Source organism: Tiliqua scincoides, chromosome 7 (assembly GCF_035046505.1).
Source record: "Tiliqua scincoides isolate rTilSci1 chromosome 7, rTilSci1.hap2, whole genome shotgun sequence".
Taxonomy (NCBI): domain Eukaryota; kingdom Metazoa; phylum Chordata; class Lepidosauria; order Squamata; family Scincidae; genus Tiliqua; species Tiliqua scincoides.
Genome location: NC_089827.1, coordinates 40,176,587 through 40,201,094, shown reverse-complemented (window position 1 = coordinate 40,201,094; position 24,508 = coordinate 40,176,587). Strand labels below are relative to the sequence as shown.

The 24,508-nt window shown below is 45.0% G+C and overlaps 1 protein-coding gene and 1 long non-coding RNA gene across 14 annotated transcripts in view; both read left to right on the top strand.

Moving 5' to 3' along the window:
- CALD1 (caldesmon 1) overlaps nucleotides 1–24,508 on the top strand; it is a 190,225-nt gene that overhangs the window by 127,527 nt on the left and 38,190 nt on the right. Inside the window, exon 1 of one of the 13 annotated variants that reach the window (XM_066633447.1) lies at nucleotides 9,125–9,383. The exons of the other annotated variants lie outside the window; for them this stretch is intronic. Coding sequence (XP_066489544.1) covers nucleotides 9,337–9,383 — 47 coding nt within the window. The 5' untranslated portion in view covers nucleotides 9,125–9,336. Of the gene's footprint in view, nucleotides 1–9,124; nucleotides 9,384–24,508 lie in introns of those variants that run through there. 13 annotated transcript variants of the gene reach the window in all.
- On the top strand, nucleotides 17,088–17,724 carry LOC136656945 (uncharacterized). Its single transcript, XR_010794728.1, has 2 exons — nucleotides 17,088–17,227; nucleotides 17,389–17,724. It is a non-coding gene; the product is annotated as an uncharacterized lncRNA (long non-coding RNA).

Sequence of the window (24,508 nt, the reverse complement as noted above, 5' to 3'; positions counted from 1 at the left end):
CCAAAACCATGGAAGTGAAGGATAGGGCAGGAAAGATAATGGTATCTTCTTCTCATCTTTCCTATTCAACACATGCATTTCTCCATTAGCAAGGAGTGTTTACTGTAAATGTCCAGTCATGGAAAGTTTATTAAAGAGCCATGGAAGACCAAGTTTCCATTCTGTCTCATACATGGCTGAGGGACTTGTCAGCTAACTGTTGCATCAACTTCCATCTGAATCCTGCACCCGTTTGTGAATAACTCTTCAAGGTCAGCTGTTTTGGGTGATTTTCCGAAGTAGAAATACTGCACACATATTTGAACTCTTGCTTGCACATGTGGGCTGCCCCCATTTGCATTAAACCTTTGGTCAGCAGTTACTTTCATGGGAGGGCTACTTTAAAAAGGAGATGGATGATGGGGAGCCTGACCTTTTCTCCTGTTTCCCACAGTGGACTATGAACAAGTCGCATTATCACAACTACCAGTTTTCCGTGCACTTTGCCTCTGGGTTGACGACTTTAGTGGGGGCAGCTGACGCTTCTCAAGGGGCTAGATTTTACCCCAGAATCTCCAGTTGTTGCTCCCTAGTTTAAATGGATGGAGCGGCTTAGTACTGTATACACATAAGAACATAAGAACAGCCCCACTGGATCAGGCCATAGGCCCCTCTAGTCCAGCTTCCTGTATCTCACAGCGGCCCACCAAATGCCCCAGGGAGCACACCAGATAACAAGAGACCTCATCCTGGTGCTCTCCCTTGCATCTGGCATTCTGACATAGCCCATTTCTGAAATCAGGAGGCTGCACATACATATCATAGCTTGTAACCCATAATGGATTTTTCCTCCAGAAACTTGTCCAATCCCCTTTTAAAGGCGTCCAGGCCAGATGCCATCACCACATCCTGTGGCAAGGAGTTCCACAGACCAACCACACGCTGAGTAAAGAAATATTTTCTTTTGTCTGTTCTAACTCTCCCAACACTCAGTTTTAGTGGATGTTCCCCTGGTTCAATCAGAAGCTGCTTGCTGGCATAGGGTAACTGTACAGAAGCTTCACATCCTGTAAGAACTGGTTGAATTGTAGCAGTTGGCTGCAGTCCTCGGGTGTGTGTGTGTCCCAAACCTGGGTGTATCTCCACTCACATGATCGCTGATCTGTAAAACCTCCTAATGCCGACAACTAATCTGATTTTTGTAATCTGTGGAGGCTGAGAAGTGATTTGTTGAATTGTTGTGAAGTAGTGGGGGGGGGGGGAAGGGAGTGCTGAGAGTATGCATGCTGTTTGACGGGATTTTAAAGAAAACACATTTTAAAATTATCTACCAACTTTCAAAAGGAAAGTATCATCTCCTGTCTTCCATTAACTCTGTTAATGATTACCAGAGCCTTACAGTATGTGTGGTGTTATTTAATTAAATCAGAAGAGACATGATTTGAACAAGACTTTAGTTTCACTTTGAAAGTTATTAAATAAACTGATATGGTTTTGTTCCGGATGGTTCCTGGGACCATCCGGTTAAATTTTAATCATGTGCAGCTAGTCAAATAGTGGCCCTTCCAAAAAAACCTGAGGATAACAACTAGATATTAAAAAAAGATGGTATGTAAGATCATATCTAGAGGCTCCAAATCCGGCACATATTTGAACGAACAACATAACTTTCTCCAGACTGAAAGGAGCTAACGATCAACCCATCAATTGGGGCCAATTATGCATGTGTTAGCCATCAGCTGTCAAAATGGTGGTTGGGCAGTTGGCAGACACAGCTACTGACTCTAAAATTTTCTGGAACAATCACCCTGTTACTTGGCACGGTAATTTTCAAATTTCTAGTCCTCAATGAACTTTTCTCCCATTGCACAGACTGCTGAGGAACCCCCAGTGCATTGCAGAGGATTCTGGGTAGATTCTAGCAATGCTGCACTTGCATGGTATTTTATCCCTATCAAGACTCCTGTAAAGACATTCCATATGTTACATGGTTATATGTGTCTGTGTGTACTTGGCTACACTAATTTTTTTTTTCCTTTTGTGCCATGCCTTATTTTGTGACCCTCATTGAGGCCACTGGCAGAAAGGTGGTATATAAACAATCACATGAGCACCTCTTTACAGTTTGAAGCCATGCAGCCCAGACTATCTCCACATGAGTGGATTCTCTACCTTCTCCAACCTAGTTATGTTGTGAGACTAGGGCTGATAGGTGTGCAAGTGTTAGGTGATTGGTGGTGTCCCTTCCTATATCTTTGAGCAGACTACTGTTCCAGTGCTAGAGACTCTAAAGTGTATTTAAGCATTCCTGTAGCCCTACCTTTTTGGTCAGCTGCAGGGCCTGCTAAGGTCGTTATTGTATGATGCAGAAAGTAGATTTATAGCCCAATCCCACATAATTCCTCATGCAGCGATGCAGCTGCACCAACAGGGCATGTGCTGTATCCTGTAGGAGAGTTTTGGGCTGCAAAGTATTCCTCAAGATAAGGGAACATTTGTTCCCTTGCCTTGGGATAAGTACACTGGATCTGCTTGGATCTGTGCCAGCTATTTAGCGGCGCGAGTCCAAGTGGACTCAGGAAGGCAGACTGAGGCTAGGAAAGGGGATAGGATATTGATGGTGCCACTGCCGCGGATGGTGCCACTGGCACAAGCCAAAAGCAGCAGTCCAGTGTGTCTCTCCCCTGTGATGTCAAGCAAAAAAAAAAAAAAAAGTGTGATATGATGTCAGTGTGCTGTGAGTTTGCAGCCAATGAAGAATACGAAGCTGGGGGGCTTGCAAGGCAATGACATCAAGTTCCAAGTTTCATATCACTAGGGGCGTTTTGAGTAGGTGACTTGGAGTTGCTGTATTTGATGACAACCACATATCTTATCATAGTGACTGATTCTGACCTGAAGATGCAACATTCCTAGCATCAAGAGTGTAATTTCATTCAGTGATATATTTGTTCATTTAAGCATTTATATCTTGCCGTTCAGTATTACCACTCCCAAAGCTGTTTACAATATTTTTAAAAAACAATGATAATGACATTTTAAAAAAAAAACAGCATAGTGTAGCAGTGGTATTTGTATAAGCATACCAGCCGAATTAACACCGTTTAAACAATACTGTATCTAAATGATGCACTAAATTCTAACTATTTAAATTATAAATTGTGTGAGTCACTGTAAAGTGCATGATAAAATAAAAGCTAAACAAAGGGTGTTTCTCCTGGGTGTTACAGGGAGATCATTATTTTTGATTTTATACACAGTGTTCTTGTGCAGCAGTTAAAATGCACCAAGAAAACACACCAGTGGAGGTAGTCTTCATTTCTATCATATTGATAAAATATAATGTCCTTTTGTTGCCGAATTTTGTGCCACTTCATATGTTGCCGACATAGAAGTCTGTCCTAGGAAATACGGTGTTCTAATCAAGTTTCTGTTTCAGTGTACAGCAAAAGATGGAGCTGAAATCCTATCTTGCTAATCCTTTGCCACAATGGGGAACTGCCAAATTAAAAAAAACAACAATATTTAAGTGACTACATAATTGTTCTTAAAATGTGTAGCAGAGTGATGCTCTGGGATAAGAGGAATCCATTATGTTCTGTGGAGCTACTGTGTTTTGGAAGAAGAGTCTGTTCTTCCATAATAATGGGTTCATACGTTACTGTTCAAGTGAAACCTGTCTAGATTTCTCTATGGGTGTTTGACAGATGTGAACAGCTCATGAAACCGTCACAGGAAGTGTACATATCTCTGCATTATTTGAAACCCACTTCACCTCTCAGATTTATTTAGTTATAACATCAGTAAAATTACCCCAAGAAACATGCGAGGATTTAAACCATTCCACAGTGGTGGTGTGACCTGGAATGCCACCCAGAGCCATCTCAAGTCCACTTCCTTGGGACAGTTCCAGAGGTGCTTACCTCACTCCTTGTGTGGTTCCTTCAATTGCAGAAGTGCAGGTTTTCTGGTTTGATTTAAAGGGACCCTCTGAATGAAGGAGCACCTCCATTCACATGGTCCTTGTAAATCCAAGCAGAAGACCTGCAGTTGAATTCTTGTTAGAAGAAACCGCACTTGGAGCAAGGTAAGAAGGCAGGTAATCTTATTTCTGCTTTTTTTTTTTTTTTTGGTGAACTGAAAGCAGAATGGTTATCTGCAGCAGGTTGGCAGGAGGTAGAGACAGTGGTGATGTCAGATGTGGGTGAAGGGCAGCCTGAATTCTCAGCCCGCTTGCCCGTCCTGCAGTCTTGTCACTGATGCAGCCCCCTTCACCTCACTCACCTTTCTGTAAGCCACTTGCTACACAGTGGGTATTCTCAGACCTGTTCCAGCTCTGTAGCTGGCACAGGTCTGAGGAGAAGAAAGGGGCGAGGAGGTTTGAAAAAGAGGAATAGGATCCGGCGTGCACCCTTGCCAATGGATCCACCCCTCCCTAACCCCTTCCTCCCCCTCCCCACCCAGTTTCACAAGAGCCAGCCTGACTCCACAATATATATTACCTTCATATGTAAAGCATATGTTAAAAAAAAATCACCCCAGGCTGCTGTTTGAACCATAAAGGAGGATACAGGTCTCTGTATTTCTCCTTGGGGGCAAATAGTAGCTGGTAGGTGCAATTTTGATTAGGAAAATGATGCTGAGGAAGGAGGTTAAACATACACCCTCCTTTCCCACTGGTGTACCAATTAACTCCTGCATCTCTCATTTTAAAGAAGTCAGGCAATCTAATTGCAGATGTCCCACTTAGCATGCAGTTTGGCCATCAGAGCAATCCAGCATTGGCTGAAATCACTACCAAATCTCAAACTGCTTTCCAGAACAGTTGGCTGCCCAGTGACAATCTGGAGGTGCTTTATTTCTGCCTGTGCACATCCTTGACCTGTGGGCAGTTAAAACAACAAAAACAATAAAACCACTATCCCTAATGGGTACTATAAACCTGCTCAGAATTAGTAGGCTGGAAGTGCAAGCCTAGGAATACCTACTCAGAAGTAAGCCCTGTGGAGTTCAATAGAACTTACTGCTAAGTAAGCCTGCATAAGATTGCAGTCATTTTTTTAAAAGTGTCATTTGATTGGGACTCCATCATGACATGTGACTTAGCAATGAAGCTGAGCCCATGTCTGTTCTGCAAAGAAATGCATTTCATTGATGGTATTTCTTATGTCCCAGGTAATAAAGAGTTAAATAATATTTTTTTAAAACAATGAACAGATGTTAATGTCGTAGTGCTGGATTTTTAACAACAAACACATTTCTTTTTTCCTGCATAAGGCCAATAGCTTATTAAAAGTGTATGACAAATAAGTGCTTATTTCTGAAAAATGGTAGATGGGAGGGGGAGAGGAAGAAGCCCAGTCTCTCTGAAATAATTGGATTTATATATGCTATTCCCTCCTCTCCCCCACCCCAATTCTCAGTGCAAAATTGCTGATGGCTGAAAGAAGAGTGAATGTCTATCAGAAGGATAGAATAATTGAGCTGAAGATATTTAAAACTAAAACTAGCTAGTACATTGCAGAGCCCTCATTTTTGCTATAGCATCACAATATAGTCTGCATATTTTATCTCCTCTCCATGAAGACATGTAGGAATCAGTGGTGTAGCTAGAGGGGATGCAAAGCACTAAGTTTTGCAGGGAGCCTCACTGCAGCGTGCAAGGGGCCCCTCCCCTTCGGAGCCAAGCGTACACCTCTGTTTTGCATCCCCACCTGGAATGGCTCTGAAGGGAACGGGAGGGGGTGCTTTGCACCCTCTCTAGCTATGCCACTGGTAGGAATGTTACATGTTACAATGTTTTAATTAAATAAATTAAATAATTTATTTTCCAAATTTATACAGACACCTACACACCCTGTCTTTCCTCTACAAAAGTTCTCTTGGGGCTTACGATAAGAAAATCAACAGTAGAACAAAATTATGCAGTAATTTCAAATCATAATAAACAATATAAAAAAAACTAGCAGTAAATATATAATGCAAAGTGGAGCAAAAAAAATCAAGCAAAAGGCAGGCTAAGTGCTGCCTATATAGAAATTACTTTCAGCTGTGGTAGACGACTGTTGTGGATAAACCTTTTGAGGCTTCCATATTCCTGGCTCAACTCCTGAGAAGGCCCTTTCCCTCGTCCCCACCAACCTGAAACACAGAATTGTGTCCTAAATGTGTATATCAAATTTCATTCCACAGTCTCAGAGTTCCAGGGGAATATCACATGTTGTTAAAAACGTTCAAAGGACGCCATCCATACCAAAGACCTCACTCTGAACTACTGCTACTTGCCTTGTCCCTCTTGAGGCCATTGCCTGATCTGCTGTGATGTTGCGGTGTTGCTCTTGCGTGTGATCTGGGTGGGTTGCCCCATGTTACCTCTTAATTCACTATGATCAGTCTGGTACTATGCTAATGGAATGAAGGGACGTCTGTCCTGTTGAGGGGAGGGGAAGGGTGGTGAATTCCTATCAAAGTCTGTTTGCTATCTCAACTGTTCTTAGTGGGTCTGCAGTTGACTGGACCAGAATACAGGTCGCTTCTGGTGTATCAGTATCACCCTTAGAAAGAATGAAAAGCTCTAGTCCAATCTTTCAAACCCACCAGATACTTTTACATGTTAATTGGTTTGGCGTTGCTTTCATGAGGAGAGAGCCTACGTGAGGAGAGAGCACGTGGGTGTTGGGAACAGACTGTGAGCTCAAGTACATTTTTTTCACTACATGTTGGAATCTGGAGGCCTGAATAGGAACAGAGGGAATGAACGATGTTGGTCTATATGGGGAGGAAGCTATATAGCTGCCTATATAGGCACATTTGGAGAAGACTTTCAGGTTGTGTTTTAGCCCCAAGCTCCATCATGGAGTGTATAAGCACAGTGTCATTGCCAGTCTGCTGGGAGAACTGGGGAAGAGCCCTGCAGTGGGTCCCCCATGTCACCTACTCGCACCTGATGACATAGTTGTTGGTAGTACTGTCATCGCTATTCAGGGTTCCGGGATCAGCTGGCTTGGTGGGACCTTTGCATTGAGGGAGTGAGACAGATAGTTCTCCCCTCTAGCTGGGGGGGGGGGTCCAATTTTATAAGTACTCCTACATAGAAGGTTCTGAAGTAGGGATTTCCAGTGTCTGTATTGGGGGACTTCTCTCCGTCAATCCATCTCCTCTACCTCAGATTTGAGGAGATGGATTGAGGGAGAGAAGTCCCCCAATACAGACAGTGGAAATCCCTACTTCAGAACCTTCTATGTAGGAGTACTTATAAAATTGGACTCCCCCCCAGCTAGAGGACCCAGATTTCTCTTCTGACTCCTGAGATTCTTCTGAGGAGCATTCGAGGAAACCTTGTTCCTTGTGCCACCAGAATTGGTGGCTGCAGAACCTGGCAAGGACCCTTTAAACAACAAGAGACTTCTCAGGAGGAGGGGTGGAACTAGCCTCCTTGCATTCCATAGCAGGTATTTAAACCTTCAGTCTGCTTCACACCTCTGCTGGAACAGGTTCAAGCCTGCCTTGTTTGATGGCATAACCTTGGAGCTGTCTGTGGTCCTGACCTCCTGTGGATTTGGTCTCCTTTGTAAGCTGTTGGAAGCCTGGCTCTCAGAACGAAACTTAGGTCACGATCAGAGTTCCCTGAGCTACTAGCATGCTCATGCCAGTCCCCAGAACAAGGTATGGTGAGACTACCTCTGCGTAAGCAACTGGATCCGAAAGATCTGCCTCTGCCCAGGTGCTGTTTGAACAATTGCAGAAGTCTGCCCAATTTTGACTGGAGTGCCTGGGGAGGGGAAAAGCTGTGGGACAGAAAAAACAAATTGAAAATGTATATTGCAAGCTATAATAGCTCTGCAATACTGCTTTTAACCTTTGAAGAAGCAATTGTCTGTATATAAATAAGGCTGCAGTCCTAACCACACTTTCCTGAGAGTAAACCCTGTTGAACAAAATAGGACTTTCTTCTGAGTAGACCTGGTTAGGATTGTGCCCTAAATGAATAGGCAACTCTTTGGTGGGGTTTTTGGCATAGTTTGCAAATTACTTCACAATGGCTGAAAGGGATATTTTTCCCCTTACGCCAAGTAATGCCCCAGCCTGCGCTATGGGGCTACTTGGATCTGTGCCTGCTAATCCAATTAGGCCTGTGATGGGAGTTAGGATAGGGCAGGCCTGGTCTGCCACCTGTTCCGCCTTTCCCCCACCCAGAAACACCGCCAATCTCTTGCTTCCCTTCCGCTACCCAGCACAACTCCGTTGGTGCCTGTCCTTGTGGATGCAGCAGCAGCGGAGCAATGCAAGCCTCCCTGACTGTGCTGCTTACTCTATGGGTGCCACAAACATGCTTTATGATACATTTGCAACACCCCCGGCCGGCACAGGGACCGCTGTACTAACGGAACGACTAGATAGGATTGCGCTGACAGTCATTTCCCTTGCACAGATTCTGGGGGGGGGGGTGTGTTGTCACCATTCATACTGTTGTAGATGTTCATTTATCTTGTATACATTTAGGCTTTGCACAGAAATGACACAGACTGTAACTCGTGGACTTCAAGGACTTTTGTTCTTACTGTTTACATTTTTTTCTCTGCAATCATGTACTTATTCAAATAATATATGCGCATAATGTTATCAGTTGGTATATGATAAAGCACACTCTCATTCATTAAAACATGTACCACAAAATGTCTATCAGTCTTCAGGGTACCACAACACCTATTGTGTGGGTGGGTGTGTTTTACCTTTCAGACAGACTTCTGACCTGAAGCATTGCTTCACATTTTGCCCTTCAACTTCCACTCTCACATTCTGGCTTACCTGGAATGTGGCTTCTATTGCAAACACGTATTTGTAGGTAAATAAACACCTTTGCATTGCGTTTCACATTCCAGCTGGCCAGTGCTCACTCAGACCAAACAAAACAAAGCTCTCCAAAGAGCCTGGGTATTCACTTATGCCTTACATCACAGTGACCAGCTGAGAGAAACCTGTAGGAATGTTCCCCTTGATTGCAAAGAATGCTCCTGAACATTGTAAAGAGACTCTATTAGAGAGAATACAGTAAAGGAGGAGGGGGGGAAGTTTGAGATCATATGATCATGGAGCATCAGGGCTAAGTGGGTGGAGGATACAGAATAGATAGTGGAACAGAGGACACAGTTGGCAGAATACTGTATAAGACACCAAAGGGTCAGGCCAGAGCTGTGGGCTGGTAGGGTAGGGAGAGAAATATCCAATTTCTCTCCTGCTGCCTGCAGGCAAAAGGAATATTTTTGCTACTCATTCCACGCCCTCCTCATTCCTGCAGCTGCTTCCTCTGAGGCTGTCAACTGGCAGGCACCATCCTCTGATTTCTACATTACAGGCATGATCAGTGGAGCCTATTGCAGGACAAATCTCTCAGGCCTTTCCAAGTGAGTTCCTGATTTGTATGGATTATTTGGGAGGGGGCAGGAAGCATCTAACCCCTCCAATGATGGGGTTTCTTTTAAAGTTGGGGAAACTCGGCTGTGTTGTGAAGACATGGAATAGGTTGCAACATGTCGAAGAGCTGTGCACAAATGCTGCAATTGTATCTGATGGTGTGGGTAGATTGCAACATGTCGAAGAGCTGTGCACAAATGCTGCAATTGTATCTGATGGTGTGGGGGTGTGTGTGTGTGTGTGTGTGTGTGTGTGTGTATATATATATATATCTATATATATATATATAGATATAGATATATTACTTCTTTGTCAAATCTTGCATTAGTGTGTTAAAGTTGCATCTCTATATGGAAATAAAGACCTTTTGCTTTGATCGCAAGGATGGAATTAAAAATTTGCCTCTGTCAGTAGTGAGAGGAGCATTTTAAAAAAGGAATTCTGAGAAAGAACTTTCATTATATGAAACTTGGGTATTGCTTAATCTCTGAGTAAATACTAGAAACTGAGGGCACGATTAACTTTAGGGCAGAAGATAGTGAACAGCAGTAACTGGTGATATGGTGTTAACAGAGAATTGCCTCTGCATGCTGTATTTTTTGTCATGTTTGTTTCCTTTTTATACTCCAGGGATAGGAGCTGTGACTATCTTTTGTCTGTGAAATGATCTCACAATTTCAGGAATAACAAAAATATTCTATGAGGATTTTAAACAGGGTGGCTGAATCTAGTGATTGGTATGATAACTGGTGCTGAAGAAAAACTTTGCTTTTGTTTACAGACAGTAAAAATAATAGTGCAGACTTCTTAACTGCAGAGAGAAGCTTGAATAGAATGATAGTTGTACCATATTCAGAAATAACTATTGCCCCCGTAAAGGATCCAAATGTTTTAAGTATTAAATCAAACTCGTACATTTGAAAGTTGAATTCTAAATTTTATGGCATGATTCATAATATGCCAATTAGCAGAAAGCATAATGCATTGTTCAGACCACACTTTAAGGACACATTCATAAGATCTTATGCATTAACGTATCCGGACAGTGGCATAACTGGGGTGTGTGGGGAGGGTGCAGACCACACCAGGTGTCACACTCGAGGTATGTGTGACACAACTACTGACCAAAATTATGAAATCTTGATATTTTCGAGTAATGCCAATATGTTATATACCATTCAATGTGTAATTTAATACAGAATGCAATGAAACAAACCATGTTGATGTATCTGTATTCTATCAAACATTATAGCCAAATAATAAGAAAAGGAAAACCTAACTTCCTTAAGGCCAATCCTAACACTGATACAGCCATGACAATGGGGTGTGTGCTTTATTCTGTAGTGGAGGGGCAATCACGGAGGCCCCTTCAAAGTAAAGGAAACATTTATTCCCTTTCCTGAGGGTTGCATTGCAGCTGCATCAGCACTGAAAAGTTGGATAGGATTGGGCCCTTATGTAACAAAAGGGGATTTCCTTAACTCAAAACTGATCAGTGAGACTGATTGTTCCAAAAGCCAGTTAGGTGTTATTAGGACATAGCAGTGAACCAATAAAGTGTTAGTATCAGTCAGCTCTCATTTCCTTGTATCAGAGCTAATACTAGAACTCTTATTCAGTTGTGTGAATGTCATCAAATTGGCCACTAGTTTTTTGGTGGCTTCCAATTTGTTGGGTGACCTGTACCATTATATATCTAAGTAAATAAATAAAGCTAATGGGGTTGCAGCAACTCTAATGATGCCACTGCATATAGGTTGTGCATATGACATTGTAATTTATTCTGGATGGTCTGGTACGAGAGGAGGTCCATCATGGGAGTGATGAAGGGAGCTTTTGCCAGGGACGTGCGGTGTGGGTGTGGCAGGTGAGGCAGAAACACCCCATCGTAGTCCATTGAAAAGCACCGCAGCTGCCCTGCCTCCTTACACCCAAGGAGACTCTCCTTAGACTTGAGAAGGTTCTCCTTACACCAGCTTTCTCAGGTGAAAGGAAAGCCTCCTCGGGTGTAAGAGGGCAGGTTAGCTGAGTTGCTTTTCTATGGACTACGATGGGGTGGTTCTGTCTCACCTGCCACACCTGCACTGCACGTTGCTGACTCTCGTACCAGCTGATGCAAACCCTAGTGATGCCTCTGTGTCCAGATTCAGTGTGCAGTATGTGAAACCCCCAGCTCTTCTCCCTGAACACAGTGTAACATGGCCACATCACACAGCCCCAGTGGCTGAACTCTGTCTTGATATCATCACCCCAATTTGACCAGATCCTGTTATTCTTTCAGCATATTTCAACTCATAACTTTCCATGGCCTTGCCCATTCCACTTTTGGAAAGTCCATTGTGGTCAACGCAGCTTTGTTGGAAAGTGAAACATTCACCTATCTAGTGAATCTAGTGACCTATCTAGCCTCATTCACAGCCTCCCAGGATCATGGAACAACCACAGGCCTCCAGACAGGCATACTGACAGAGACTTCAGATGATAGAGCCTGACCACAAACTAACTCTGGTTAGTTTGTTCAGAGGACTCATCCTGAAGAAAGAAGTCAGTTTTGCCTGTTTCTTAAAGGCTTGCTTCCCACAGTATTTACAAAACCACACGTCTTTCCAAGTTTCTCAGCCACTCAAAGGTAGTTAACACCTGTTCAATTAAGGCAAATTTGCAGCAGTCCCTAGCAGGCTCAGGACCACAGAATCCAACCACATTCCTGATTCCTATCAAGCTGCTGGTTTGTACTGAGCTTGCTGATGTCATCTGAAGGTTATGTCAATGTAAGGTCATGTCAGCAACAGCTCTGCTTTGTATTGTTTGTAGCATATAAAAAGTCAGGCTGAAATGAAATGAAGATCTTGATATGATGGGGTTGAACTAAGCCCTCGCATTAATGGGCCCTTTGGCTGCCTGGAGGTGACTCTTCAGCACGACCTCACCATTTCTTGGGTCCTCCAAGAACCCAAAATGGGTGAAGGAAAATAATACTGTTATACTTGTGGAGGCTCACAGAGATATATCTTAATGTGGCTGATGTGAGAAGGTTCAATGAAATGGTTTTAATCCAAAGACAGTTTCTGGCTTCAGGACACCCCAAGGACAGCCACTTTTGCACATGTGCAGTCCATCTGCTGCAATTTTTTCTTGCAGGCACAATAGTACTGCTTTGTGAGAGGGAAAAAGATGCTCTGTTCTTGGGATGGAGAGAAGCTCTGCGTTTTGGAGATGCAAAAGTGGTGAGTGTAAGGGAGAGCCAGCATCGTACTTCCTAGAACTGTACTCATGTTCCTCTCCAACTAGTACAAATGCAAGTTATAACTTGTTGCAAAATGTAAAATGCAAGTTGTAAAATGCAAATACAGTCTCCCCCATCTAAGGTGCTCTAAGGCCCATGTTGTACATTACACAACAAAAAAGGAGTGCTACCCAATAGCGTTCTGGAGGGGGGAGAACTGTACTAAGTTTTGCAGGGCGCCTCAACGTGCCGTGTAAGCTGCCCCTCCCCTTTGCCATCAGAGCCATTCCGGGAAGTGAGAGCAATATGGAGGCATCTCTTCCATGTTGCTCTCACCGCCCAGAATGGCTCCAGTGGCAAGGGGGAGGAGCAACTTACACAGTGCATTGAGGCACCCTGCAAAATCTAGCGCTGTACCCCCCCCTTCTGGGAATGTTGCTGGTGTTTCCGCAGAGTTTACATTCACTAGGGAGTGAATTATTATCTGTTTTGTAGATTTTTGTTTTTCAGCCACTACAGAAAAGTTGTTAGAAATAACTAAATAATGTTTCAACTTCAGTACATTTTACCATAAGTATAGACCTCTGGAACTTAACATGTACTTAAGTAGAGAATCAACTGTTTAATACCTAACATGTATTTAGTACTTTTCTGAGAGTGCATAGCACTTACCATACATTATCTCAGTAATTCTTGGAGCCAATATTAACTGAATAGGATCATCACTAATGGTACTTGTTGGGCGCTGTCTATTTAGACTTTTTCATTTGATGCCTTTTTAAGTTTTAAATAAATAAAACAACCCTATAGGATAGGTCACTGTTATTGTTCCCATTTTAAAGATGGATCATTTGTGCTGGGGTTAAACGTCACCTAGAGCACAATCCTAAGATTGTGCTTGGCCAGCACAAGTCTCTTGTGGCGCCCCAGGAGGTTGTGCCGGCCCAGGAAGGTCGCCGTAAAGTACATTTGTGCCTCCTTGCATGTCAGCCAGGCTGGCACAAGCATGTGTGCCGGCCTGCCCAGGCTCCATCCAATCTCCGCGACAGTGGAGCATGTTAAGTGCATGCAGGCTGAGCTTGGCTGGTGTAGGGGTCTGGGGGAGAGTGGGGAGGGCAGGGAGGAGGTGGGGAGGGTGGGTGGCAGGTGGGCCCATGGGAGGGTGGTGGGAAAATGGGAGGTGGAGCCAGGATCCTGCACTTGTGCCTGATCCTGACCCCGTTCCCAGGCAGTCCAGTGCAGTTCCAGGCTGCTCAGGTCTGCGCCACCTCTTTAGGTGGCACAGATCCGAGTAGACCTATTGGGGCTGCTGCAGCTTTCCCTGGGGTAAGGGGAAGCAAATTCCCCTTGACCTAGGCGGAGCCACTTTCAGCCCCAAACGCGCACTGGATATGGGGCAGGCCAGCTGGCCTCCCAGTTCAAGTTAGAATTGCACCGCCTGTGTGTTCATAGCAGAGGCAAGATCTATGGCCCAATTTTATTCAGGCTTTGCATTGCAGGAATGCTCATTCTGGCAGCATAAGGCCTTTTATGGCTGTCACAAAATGAGAGAAGCCATTTGGCATGGCCTTGCCACCACTGCAAGCCATTAGTGCTTAGTCTGCGCTTCAATGGTCTGCACATCAGTGGTTCGAGGAAGCCTGCCACCATAGCTGAGCACATGGGGTAGGAGTGAGGCAGAGAGTGGGCAGAATGGGGCAGGAAGGAGAGCAGATTAGGATTGGAAAGGGGCAGTATTGGCGGCAGCGACACACGCTAATATCTTGACATCTTTCCTATCCTCAGTTCCCCAACCCAAGTCCACACAGATTTGTGCCAGCTATAGGGGTATAGCCAGGGCTTTTTTTCTAATGGAACGCGGGGGGACGGAGTTCCGGCACCTTTTTGCAGGGGCCCCTCCCCTTTGGAGGCATTCCAGGAGGGGGATAGCAAAATAGAGGCATTCGCTGGGTGGGTGCTGGGGGGTGCAGGGTGGGCGGGCGCCTGGCCCCTGCCTGACCGCACAACCCCCTCCTGTCCCATCGCCAAGCTCTTGCCTGAGCCCAGCCTGCCTCCCCTCCCCTCCCCCCGCGCTCTGCTTCCCAGCACAGCTTCCAAGCCAGTGGAGGGTGTGGGGGACACGCACCAACACCGAGGAGGAGGACGGACAGCCAGCCAGCCAGCCAGGGAGACAGGCTGCGGCACCCATGGAACGCCCAGGTACTGGCTTGGCAGAGGAGTTGGGGAAGGAAGCTGGCTGGTGCAGCCCCGTGCCAATCTGCAGCACGAGCCTAGGTGTGTCTACTCAGAAGCAAGTCTCATTATGCTCAATTGGGCTTGCTCCTGGGAAAGGGTGCATAGCCTTGCAGCCTGAGAGCCCAAGCATGTCTACTCAGAAGTAAGTTCCATTGTGTTCAGTGGGGCTTACTCCCGGGAAAGTGTCATAGTCTTGCAGCCTGAGTAGACAGGCAGAGGAAGGGCTCTGAGGCTGCAGTCCTCTCCACACTTTCCTGGGAGGAAGCCCCACTGCCTCTAGTGGGACTGACTTCTGAGTAGACAGGCAGAGGAGGGGCTCTGAGGCTGCAGTCCTCTCCACACTTTCCTGGGAGGAAGCCCCACTGCCTCTAATGGGACTGACTTCTGAGTAGACAGGCACAGGATTGGGCCCTGAGGCTGCCATCCTATCCACAGTAAGCCCCATTCACTAAAGTGGACTTCTGAGTAGACATGCATAGGATTGGGCTCTTAGGCTGCAATCCTAGGAACTTTCCTGGGAGTAAGCTCCATTGACTAGAACGAGCCTTACTTCAGAGTAGACATACCTAGGATTGGGCTCTTAATCCTGGCAGAGATATATATCTGCACCTGTTTTCACATGCTAAGGGCAGGTGAAAAGGGATTCTATGTGTGTACAACGTGCTGTCCAGCCTTGCCAGAGATCTTCCTCATCCTTCCCCCACAAGCATGCCCTCCGCCAGCCAGCGTTTGCAGCTCCTCTCCAGCAATGCACAGCAGCTGCTCAGGGCAGCAGAGAACATACAATTGCATGCCAAGTGCCTTCCCAAAGACACAGAGTGTTCTGATACCTGAATTAAACCATATTTAATCGCTTGTTTGCAAATGTAGTTGTTTCTATGTGCACCTAAGGACCCCTCTTGTGTAAGAATTCCTTTTTTGTTCTTACTCCCACAGTTGCTTAGAGTAATTTTACTACATGGAACTCATGTAAGCCATTTTTTGGAATCCATTCACTGCTTCCTCTCCTCGAAGTAGTGCCACACTACACGCTACAAGTGCACCTGTACAGTACTTTTCCCCATGTGTAGAAAAAATAGCTAGGAGGAAGGGGATGTGGAGATTGACAGCCCAATCCTATGCATGTCTACTCAGAAGTAAGTTCATGTTTAGGGGAGAAACACATAAAAAAATTTTTATTTGTCCAATAAAAAATGGTTTGAAAATAAATAAATAAATAAAAGATTAACAAGTTGTGAGTTCCTGCACCTTTTTATTTACAAAAAAAGCACTGGGTATAGCACTTGCCATGATGTCACAGTTGCGTTGCTGTGTGGGGAGTGCCATTGAATTGGGCTGCCCAACTTGGAACTTGCTGGTCTACAGTTCAGTCTCTTACAGCCCAATCCTGTCCTCGAGATACCAGTATGAGTTCCTACATAGTCTGCTGCTGATGGATGTGCCACAGAAAAATACCAAGCAAATGTAACTTGGATGCCTATGCAACTGTGTCAGATGAGGCCAAAATGGGGAGGAGTCACAAGACGGAGTCAACGTACGCCATATCCTAATCTCCCTTCAGACAATGGACATGCCTCTGACACTGGAAAAACAGTATGCCAATGACAGAGCTAGTGTAGGAAGGAGTGAATCTATAGGGAATAATGGGGAAGGGAGAGAATGCCAGAAAATCACACCTCCTGCCACCTTCTTACTATGGAGCATAGGATATAGACTACATTTGGTAGCCAATCACAACACACCAACCTCTGTGCTAAAGCCCCTGCCAGGGAGACTGCAGCTCAGATGATTGGACACTCAGTGTGGAGCTATACCTCTCTAGCCTCTCAAAAAGGAACTTTGGTGATGGGAGCTATGATGCAAGAGCAATTGGTGCACAGAGGGAGCACTTTTCACAAACAGTCTCTTGTCCCTCACAACATATACAGCAAGGTGTTTTGATAACACTTGTCTTCTCAGAATTCTCATTGCAGGTTTTCTGCCCCAGGAGAACTCTGCACACAAACCCAAGTGGAATCTCTGCTTTACCACCCCAACAGGGGAAGCAAATCCAATGCACCCCATACAGGTAAGCAAGGGAAGGGAGGGAATCCCATGCTGTAGGGTGCTTTGCCTCTGTACCTTGTATCTATCCCCTGCCCCCAATATTGACCCTTTGGGATTGTAAAATTTATTTGCTGCAAACTTTGTTGCCTAACTGTCTCTTTTGCAGCAGCTGAATGGAGAAAGTGTCTGCTCTCCTTTGATGATTGCCATGAACTCCAGCCATTGGCTCATTTGAATCCCTTTCGTTTTTCAGGTGTGTGCTATTGCCACATGGGGTGGAACAGAGTTCCACACAGTTCCATTGCAGCCCTACCAGGAGAGGCAAAGGTACTGTGCTTGTCCCTAATGAAGCACCATTACATGCACACTCCGGTGCGCACCAGTCTCCCTCATGAACACCATATGCATCTCAGTCCACGGAACACGTGTTGCTGATACTGTTGTTGTCAACTCCTTACTCTCTCTGTGTTTCTCCTTATTCCCCACAGGCAGCGGTTCCACTGGTGAAGACACCAAGCAGTCCCCAAGAGAAGACTTATGTCCTTGCCTTTCTGCACTGACCAATGTGAGCCCAGCTGCTGCTCTGTGACGTTCATAGCCGACTTCTTCCAGTCACACCCGTGTGGCTTTGCAAACCTCATAGCAGACAGCGAACCAATAGGTGCATCCAGACCTTACTGACGCCTGTTACTTAGCTGTCTGTTGGACAACTTGCAATGGCACAACAGCTTTGCTAGAAGGAGATGGATGGCAACCCCACTTGTGTGTTTGTCTTTCAGATGCTGTACTATCACTGGTATCCTTCAATAAACACTTTGATCACCCTTGTTGTCTCTTTGTTAGCAGAAAAGATCCCTTTCCCATCTCGGATGGCCTCAGGGTGGGGCTTTGCAGACAGGAGGGGCCTCTCTGCTGTCAGGGTCTGCCACATCCTCACTCTGTGGCTACTTGGGCACTGCTGTTTTCTGTGCTTTTATGCAATCTTTGGCTGTGCTGCTAGAGTTTATGAGTTAATATCAGTTTTATGATATTGCTTACAGCTCATTGTTTGAGTCACCTTGGAGGCCACATTGTTGACAGGCAAAAATATTTTAAGAAAACAAATACATGCACAGAAAAGACTCCACGCACAGAGGACAAAAGACCATGCACATTGCTCCAGGTGGGCTTTGGCACAGAGATCTGCAGAATGGATAGTTGATGAGAGGCTGCACTGATGAACTATCTTCCTTTTTCATGCTTGTGCAATTGGATATGCTTATCTTTGTTCTGTTTTTGCATTGCATGAGGAACATAGCTGGGAATGTGTGCATTCTGCCCTTCAAATATGTACATTCTTCATCAAGAATGGCCAAATCCTGTTTTCTGTTACCAATTTTACAAATTAAGGAAATGCTAATTTACGAATTAGCATACGTTTGCTAATTTTGTGTGCTCTGACCTGGGGAAGGACTACTCAGAGGTCTTGACCCCCATCCTTGACCACCATAAATCCTACTCAGATCTTTCTCTGAAGTTTCATTAGACATGCAGCCTACATCTGCAAACCTGTCTTCCCAACAAAAAGGCTGGAAACCTACTTCTTTAAAAAAAGAAAGCTTGTGATTCTCAGGTTGCAAAATTGTGGAAAACGCAGCACCCTGATTATATTGTAGTGCCAGTGTTGTGATGGGCGCTTGGCTGAACAAGGATGTTAAAACAGTCCACTCCCAAAGGACTTTCAGGGTATAGTGGGAAAATGAAGCTGGGACAGAGAGAGCAGGGACTGATCCTGAAAAATGGGCATGGGGCAGTGGAAAGACATCTCTGTGTCAAAATAATCACAGAAAGGTAATGTCAGAAAATTACACATGGAGATGACTTGGATCCTTGACTCAGGGTTTCAAATCTCATCACATCCATAGAGTCACTGGTAGATCATTGTATTCCTCTGGACAGCTTATAATTCACAGTAGTCAAACGTCCTTGTTCACACACAATAACAGCCACTATTATGATTCCATATGTTACATTGTTATCCCTGCCCAGCAACACCTTCCGTACACCCCTCTCTTTATTCCAGACTATCCGCACAATCAACACCTGCTTTTTACCTTTCCTGCACTGCCTCTGATGCAAGCTGTCGTCTCTGCTTCTTACAAGCCAGAACCTTTGTGGAAGAAATCAAACCCTTTCTGCAAACAAGAGTGGAATTCTTGGTAGATGGTCTTCCTTTTGAAAAGGCTGGGAGGCCATGTCAGAACAAGGCCTATCTGCTTCTGGTTTTCGGTAGACCGCCTATCCTGCTTTTAAAGGCAAGGGCAAATTGGTCCAGGACTCCCTTGCACCACTGTAGTACTGGCTTCCTCTGATCAAGCCCCACCCTTTTCCTAGAGCATTTCCAACTGAAAAGAGTTGGAATGCAAGGGTTGGTTTCCAGATAAATGTCAGGGCAGGAAGGAAACAAAATGCAAACCATTAAAAAGTGGTGGAAAAGTAACGCAAATACATTCTGTTTATTTTTGGTGTTTTGGAACTACCATCAGTAGCACAGGAAAGAAGAGCTTGTTGAATTGCTGTATGCACTGCACAATGCCAAGTGGCTACAACTGCCAAATGGAACAAAAAGGACTATGAGAATCCTCCCTGTCTCTGTTTGCATTAGTGGTTGCGGTAAAAGACTTCCTTGAGCAATAGCTTCAAACAGAGCTGCCCTTTGGCTTAAATGTTGGCCACCCTGAGCCTTTTTTTTGCCATTTGGGTGCATTGATAGGCACTGCAGAGCATGTTCCCTTCCAGAAGGGGTGTTTAGTATGGGACATATACTTCGTTTGTTCACCCTATTTTTATACGTGTTTATACAACATCATCATTCATCTAGCATTGTTCTGTTGTTCACTGTGATCTCATGCCATCTTGAGCACTCCAGAAAGATGGAATATAAATCATTGAAATAATTAAATCTGTAACAAACCCAAGATTATGCAAGATGAGCACAGTGAGAATCACAATTAGTGCTAGCTATGTCATAACAATGCTTAAGCGCAATCTTATGCATGTCTGCTCAGAAGTAAGCCTCAGTGAATTCAATAGGACTTACTCCCATGTAAGTGTGTATAGCAGTGTTTCTCAGAACCCACTAGATGTGTCGTGAGCCAATTTCAGGTGGGTCCCCATTCATTTCAATATTTTATTTTTAATATATTAGACTTGGTGCTACCATGGGATGTAACTACATTTGGGGAAATGTTACAGACCTGTACTTTTAACAAGCTACTATGTATAATTTTTTAACAATGATAGTAAATGGGACTTATTCCTGGGTAAGTGTGGGTAGGATTGCAGCCTAGGATTGCTAAAAATGTTCCTGCTTGATGATGTCACTTCTGGTCATGACATCACTTCCAGTGGGTCCTGACAAATTCTCATTCTAAAAAGTGGGTCCCTGTGCTAAACGTGTGACAACCACTGGTGTATAGGATTGCAGCCTTTTGCCCCAGTCCTATCCCCTGCCATTTGCTATGCAGAGGAGGCACACACTGCATCCTATGGCAGGGGGTTCATTCAAGAGGAATCCCTGACGTTTCCTTACTTCCAGGTAAACTCCATGTTGCCCTATGGGTCTACTCAGATCTGTGCCATCTGTTTGACTGGTGCAAATCTGAGTGAACCCAAGCTGGTGTGGCAAGGTTGGGCATGGAGGCATTGAATATTGGTTGCTCCTTTGCCACCAATAACTGCCAATAACCTGCTAATAACAGAGGCCCTGTTACTCTCCTCCCCCACCCACCTCCACCCCTTCCCCTGAACCAACTTTCTGGTGCTGGGGGAGCCAGAGGACCCACTGGTGCATGACTGTCACCACTTGCCATTTGTGGCAGGGACCTGGTAGCGTACTGCAGCATGTCACGTTTTGTGATGCCAAAAAATATTTGGATCTGCTGGAATAGGAGTTCCAGCAATACAGATGGGGATAGGATTGGGCAGGTAGTCAATTAAGGGCCCAATCCTATCCTCCCCCCTCCCTGCGCCACAAAGGAGTGCACTGTATCCAGCTTGGTGGGAGGGGGACAATCAGGAGGCTTCAGAGGGTGCAGTGTAGTTAATAGCCACCCAGTCCTACTCGCCCATCTGCACCATGCTAATGGAGCCCTTGCTGCATGAAGTGATGGTGTTAGGGTGACCAGATAGCCTGCGAGAGATAGGTACAAATCTTTTACTTACCTCCCAGTAGGCCTCCTGTTCTCCTCATGCCCATGCCAGCTATTTTGCTGGTGTAAGTCCAAGGAAAGTAAGGGGATCAGGTGGGTTGAAAAATGGGGGCTAGGATCCAGTGTGTGCCTTTACCACTGAGATCCACTCCATCCAGCTTGCTTCCTACTCACTTCCCTCCCCTGAACCATCCCTCCACTACCTTATCTGGATTGCTGGAGTGTCCAGCCACAGTGCACATGTGGAGCCACTGTCCATTTCCACCAACAGTTCCATCCCATGCGATAGTGGCATGGTTTTCATGCTGCCACACAGGGTCTATAGCAGCCTATGACAGTAACTTGCAAGATAGGATCTGTTTGATAGGATTGGGCTGCAAGAGACTGATCTGCAAATCAAGAAATCCCTAGTTTGAACTTTGCCTCTCCCCAGTGGCATGGCTAATGAACGTGTAGCCCAGTGCGGAGCTCAAAATGATGCCCCGGAAGTGATGTCACAACCAGAAGTGACATCATGTCCGGATTTTTTAAAAGTGCAAATTGGGGAGAAACCTACCTCCTCCTCCTAGCAGCTCACCACCCACTTGATCTACCACCTCCTCCCTGCTAGCGGCATAGCTAAGGCATCTATCTGCTACCTGGGATCAAGGAAGATTTTGTAGCCCCCTCTCCATGACAGAATTTAGGGCGGAATCCTAACCCCTATGTCAGTACTACCCAGCACTGGCATAGCGATGCCAATGGGACGTGTGCTGCATCCTGCAGTTGGGTGTCACTCACAGAAGCCCCCTCAAAGTAAAGGAATGTTTGTTCTCTTGCCTCAGAGCCGTATTGCCCTTATGGCAGTGCTGGAAAGCACTGACATAAGGGGTTAGGATTGCCCCCTTAAGTAAACAAAAACTGTGCCCTTTATTGGTTAGAGTGAAGAGGGACAGTTATTCTCTCCCTGCTAAACATGAGAAGAGCACCACGTGAAAAGGTGCCTCTTTACCAGTTAGCAGGGTAACTGTATTATGATCCATGAAAATGAGAGCTGACTCATATTAACATCTTATTGGTTCCATGCTGTATCATAATGACATCTCATTGGCTCTCAGAACAATCAGTCTCGTAGTTCAGTTTTGAGTTAAAGAAATCCACTTTTTGTTCTTTTAAGGCAGTTGTGTTTTTGTTTTCTGGTTAATTAGCCATAACGTTTGATAGAATATAGACATTCTAATGTGGTTTGCTTCATTGCATTCTGCATTAAATTACCTTTCCAATGATTTATAACATGATGATATTATTTGTACGTACCAAGATTTTCACAATTTTGGCCACTAGTGTCAAGCTCAGCTTGTTGCCCCCCCTAAAGCTTGTTGCCTGGTACAATTGCTACCCCCTGCATCCCCTTAGCTATGCCACCGCCTCTCCCATGAACTTGTAAGATGGCCTTAGGCAAGCTACTCTCAGCCGCAGGTACCTAGCTGCAGTATGGGGATAAGAAGATTGTTGTAAATATTAGAACATAACATATGAACATTGCTGGATCAGGCCAAGGGCCCATCTAGTCCAGTTTCCTGTATCTTACAGTGCCTCTGGGAGCATACAAAGTACTGTTGCAACTCCCTTGATTGAATCGAGAGAATGTCTGTGAAGCCAGAAAGTATTATACAAATGCCAAGCCTTATTGTCTTGCTCAAATACATTTTCTCTGGATAATGGCACAGTTGGAGAGAGAACAGAAATGCAGAATGCATAAGTGTGACATACCTCTGTGGACATGTGCCACTTGGTGCATGTCCAATGAAAATGGTTGCCATGCCCAGAGTGTATGTGAGCCAGCCCTGACTCTCAAAGCTGTTGCAAATGAAGAGAAGTTGCAAACTGCTGTTGACTCCACATATTGACTGAGTTACTTGCTTCTACGTTGGGATCCTTCCAGCAAGTTCTTTTATCTTCATGTCAGAGGCAAATACGACATTATTTCAGTAGCGGAAGGTTTTATTTTTGCACTCTTTACAAGCAGCCCTGCCTGCAGTTCATCCTGAGATACATGCAGGAGGCGATTTATAGAGTTACTTGAAATACGCTGAGAGAATCTGCTTGCGTTTCGTGCTATGAAACAGATGGTCAGTTTTCCAGCATAAACGAAAAAGAGCATCTGTGCATATGTCGGCTTAGGCTTTCAGGTGCTGGCGTTAGGCTTGCATCCGTCAGTGGAAGCTGTTCTCTGCCAGCCGAGCTCTTGTTGTACTGGCGGATCATGTTTTGCGCCTGCGTTTCCCATGGATATGCAATGGGCCATAACTTAATGTTCCTCTTGGAGATGCTGACTGGCTGAGTTTTTTCTTCTTCTTTAACTACATTCTTTACCACAGACTTAAACTGGTTCAGCAGACATTCCCTATCTCCAGGAACCCCTGGAAATTGTGGTTCAGTGAGGTGGACTCGAGATCTGCAACAGAAAATTCTCAGCACCAAACCAAAGTACAGGGCCTAGAATTATTTGGGGAATGTCATGACAGTTAAACTGGTTTATAACTGACAGAGATTTGTAACTTCATCTTTCAAGGTTCCCCTCAAAACTTGCTTATTTAGCCAAGCCTTTGAACTACTGTAAGATATGACTATGATGGTGATGGTAACTGTTTTAAACTGTGTGATACTCATTCAGCTAAGTTCGTAAACAAAATAAATAGGAATTTAAGGGCCCAATCCTATCCAACTTTGTAGCACTGATACAGCCGCAATGCAGCCCCAATGTAAGGGAACATCACTTCTCTTACCCTGAAGAGGCTTCCGTGACTGCCCACACTCTGTAGGATGCAGTGTATGCCCCATTGACATGGCTACATCAGTGCTGGAATGTTGGCTAGGCTTGGGCCCTAAGATACTAGCATCAATCAATCATTCAGTCCCAGATGTGATGAAGCTCTTCTATCCTGTTGTTCCAAGGCAAAGGCAGTTCCATGGACTCTTTGCTTTGCACTCACATCCAGTCCCTCCATTGGAACAAACATATGAAACTCCCTGTAGATTCCTGTAGGCCAGTGATGTCTGGCTGGCAGAGGTTCTTCAAGCTTTCAGGCAGAGACCACTCTCAGTCTAGTTATCCAAGATCCTTTAGAAGAGATTCTGGGAATTACCCCAAGACCTTTTTATGTGCAAAGAAAATGCTCTACCCCCTTCCTTGGTTAGCAAAGAGAAGTCACTTCTGAATATGCTAATTATCTGTGTTCATCTGAGAGCAGTGTAGAGTGTAGATATGAAGATCTGGATAACGGTCCTGCCAGGACCCTTCCACCATCGATCCATCTCCGTGTCAGCCCCACTTGTGCTACTTAAATGATGGTCTGCGAACTGGCACTGGTCCATGAGCCATTGCCTGCTGGTCTGCAGTGTAGCTCCTGTGCCTTCCGGCTTGTCTGTGTCTCCT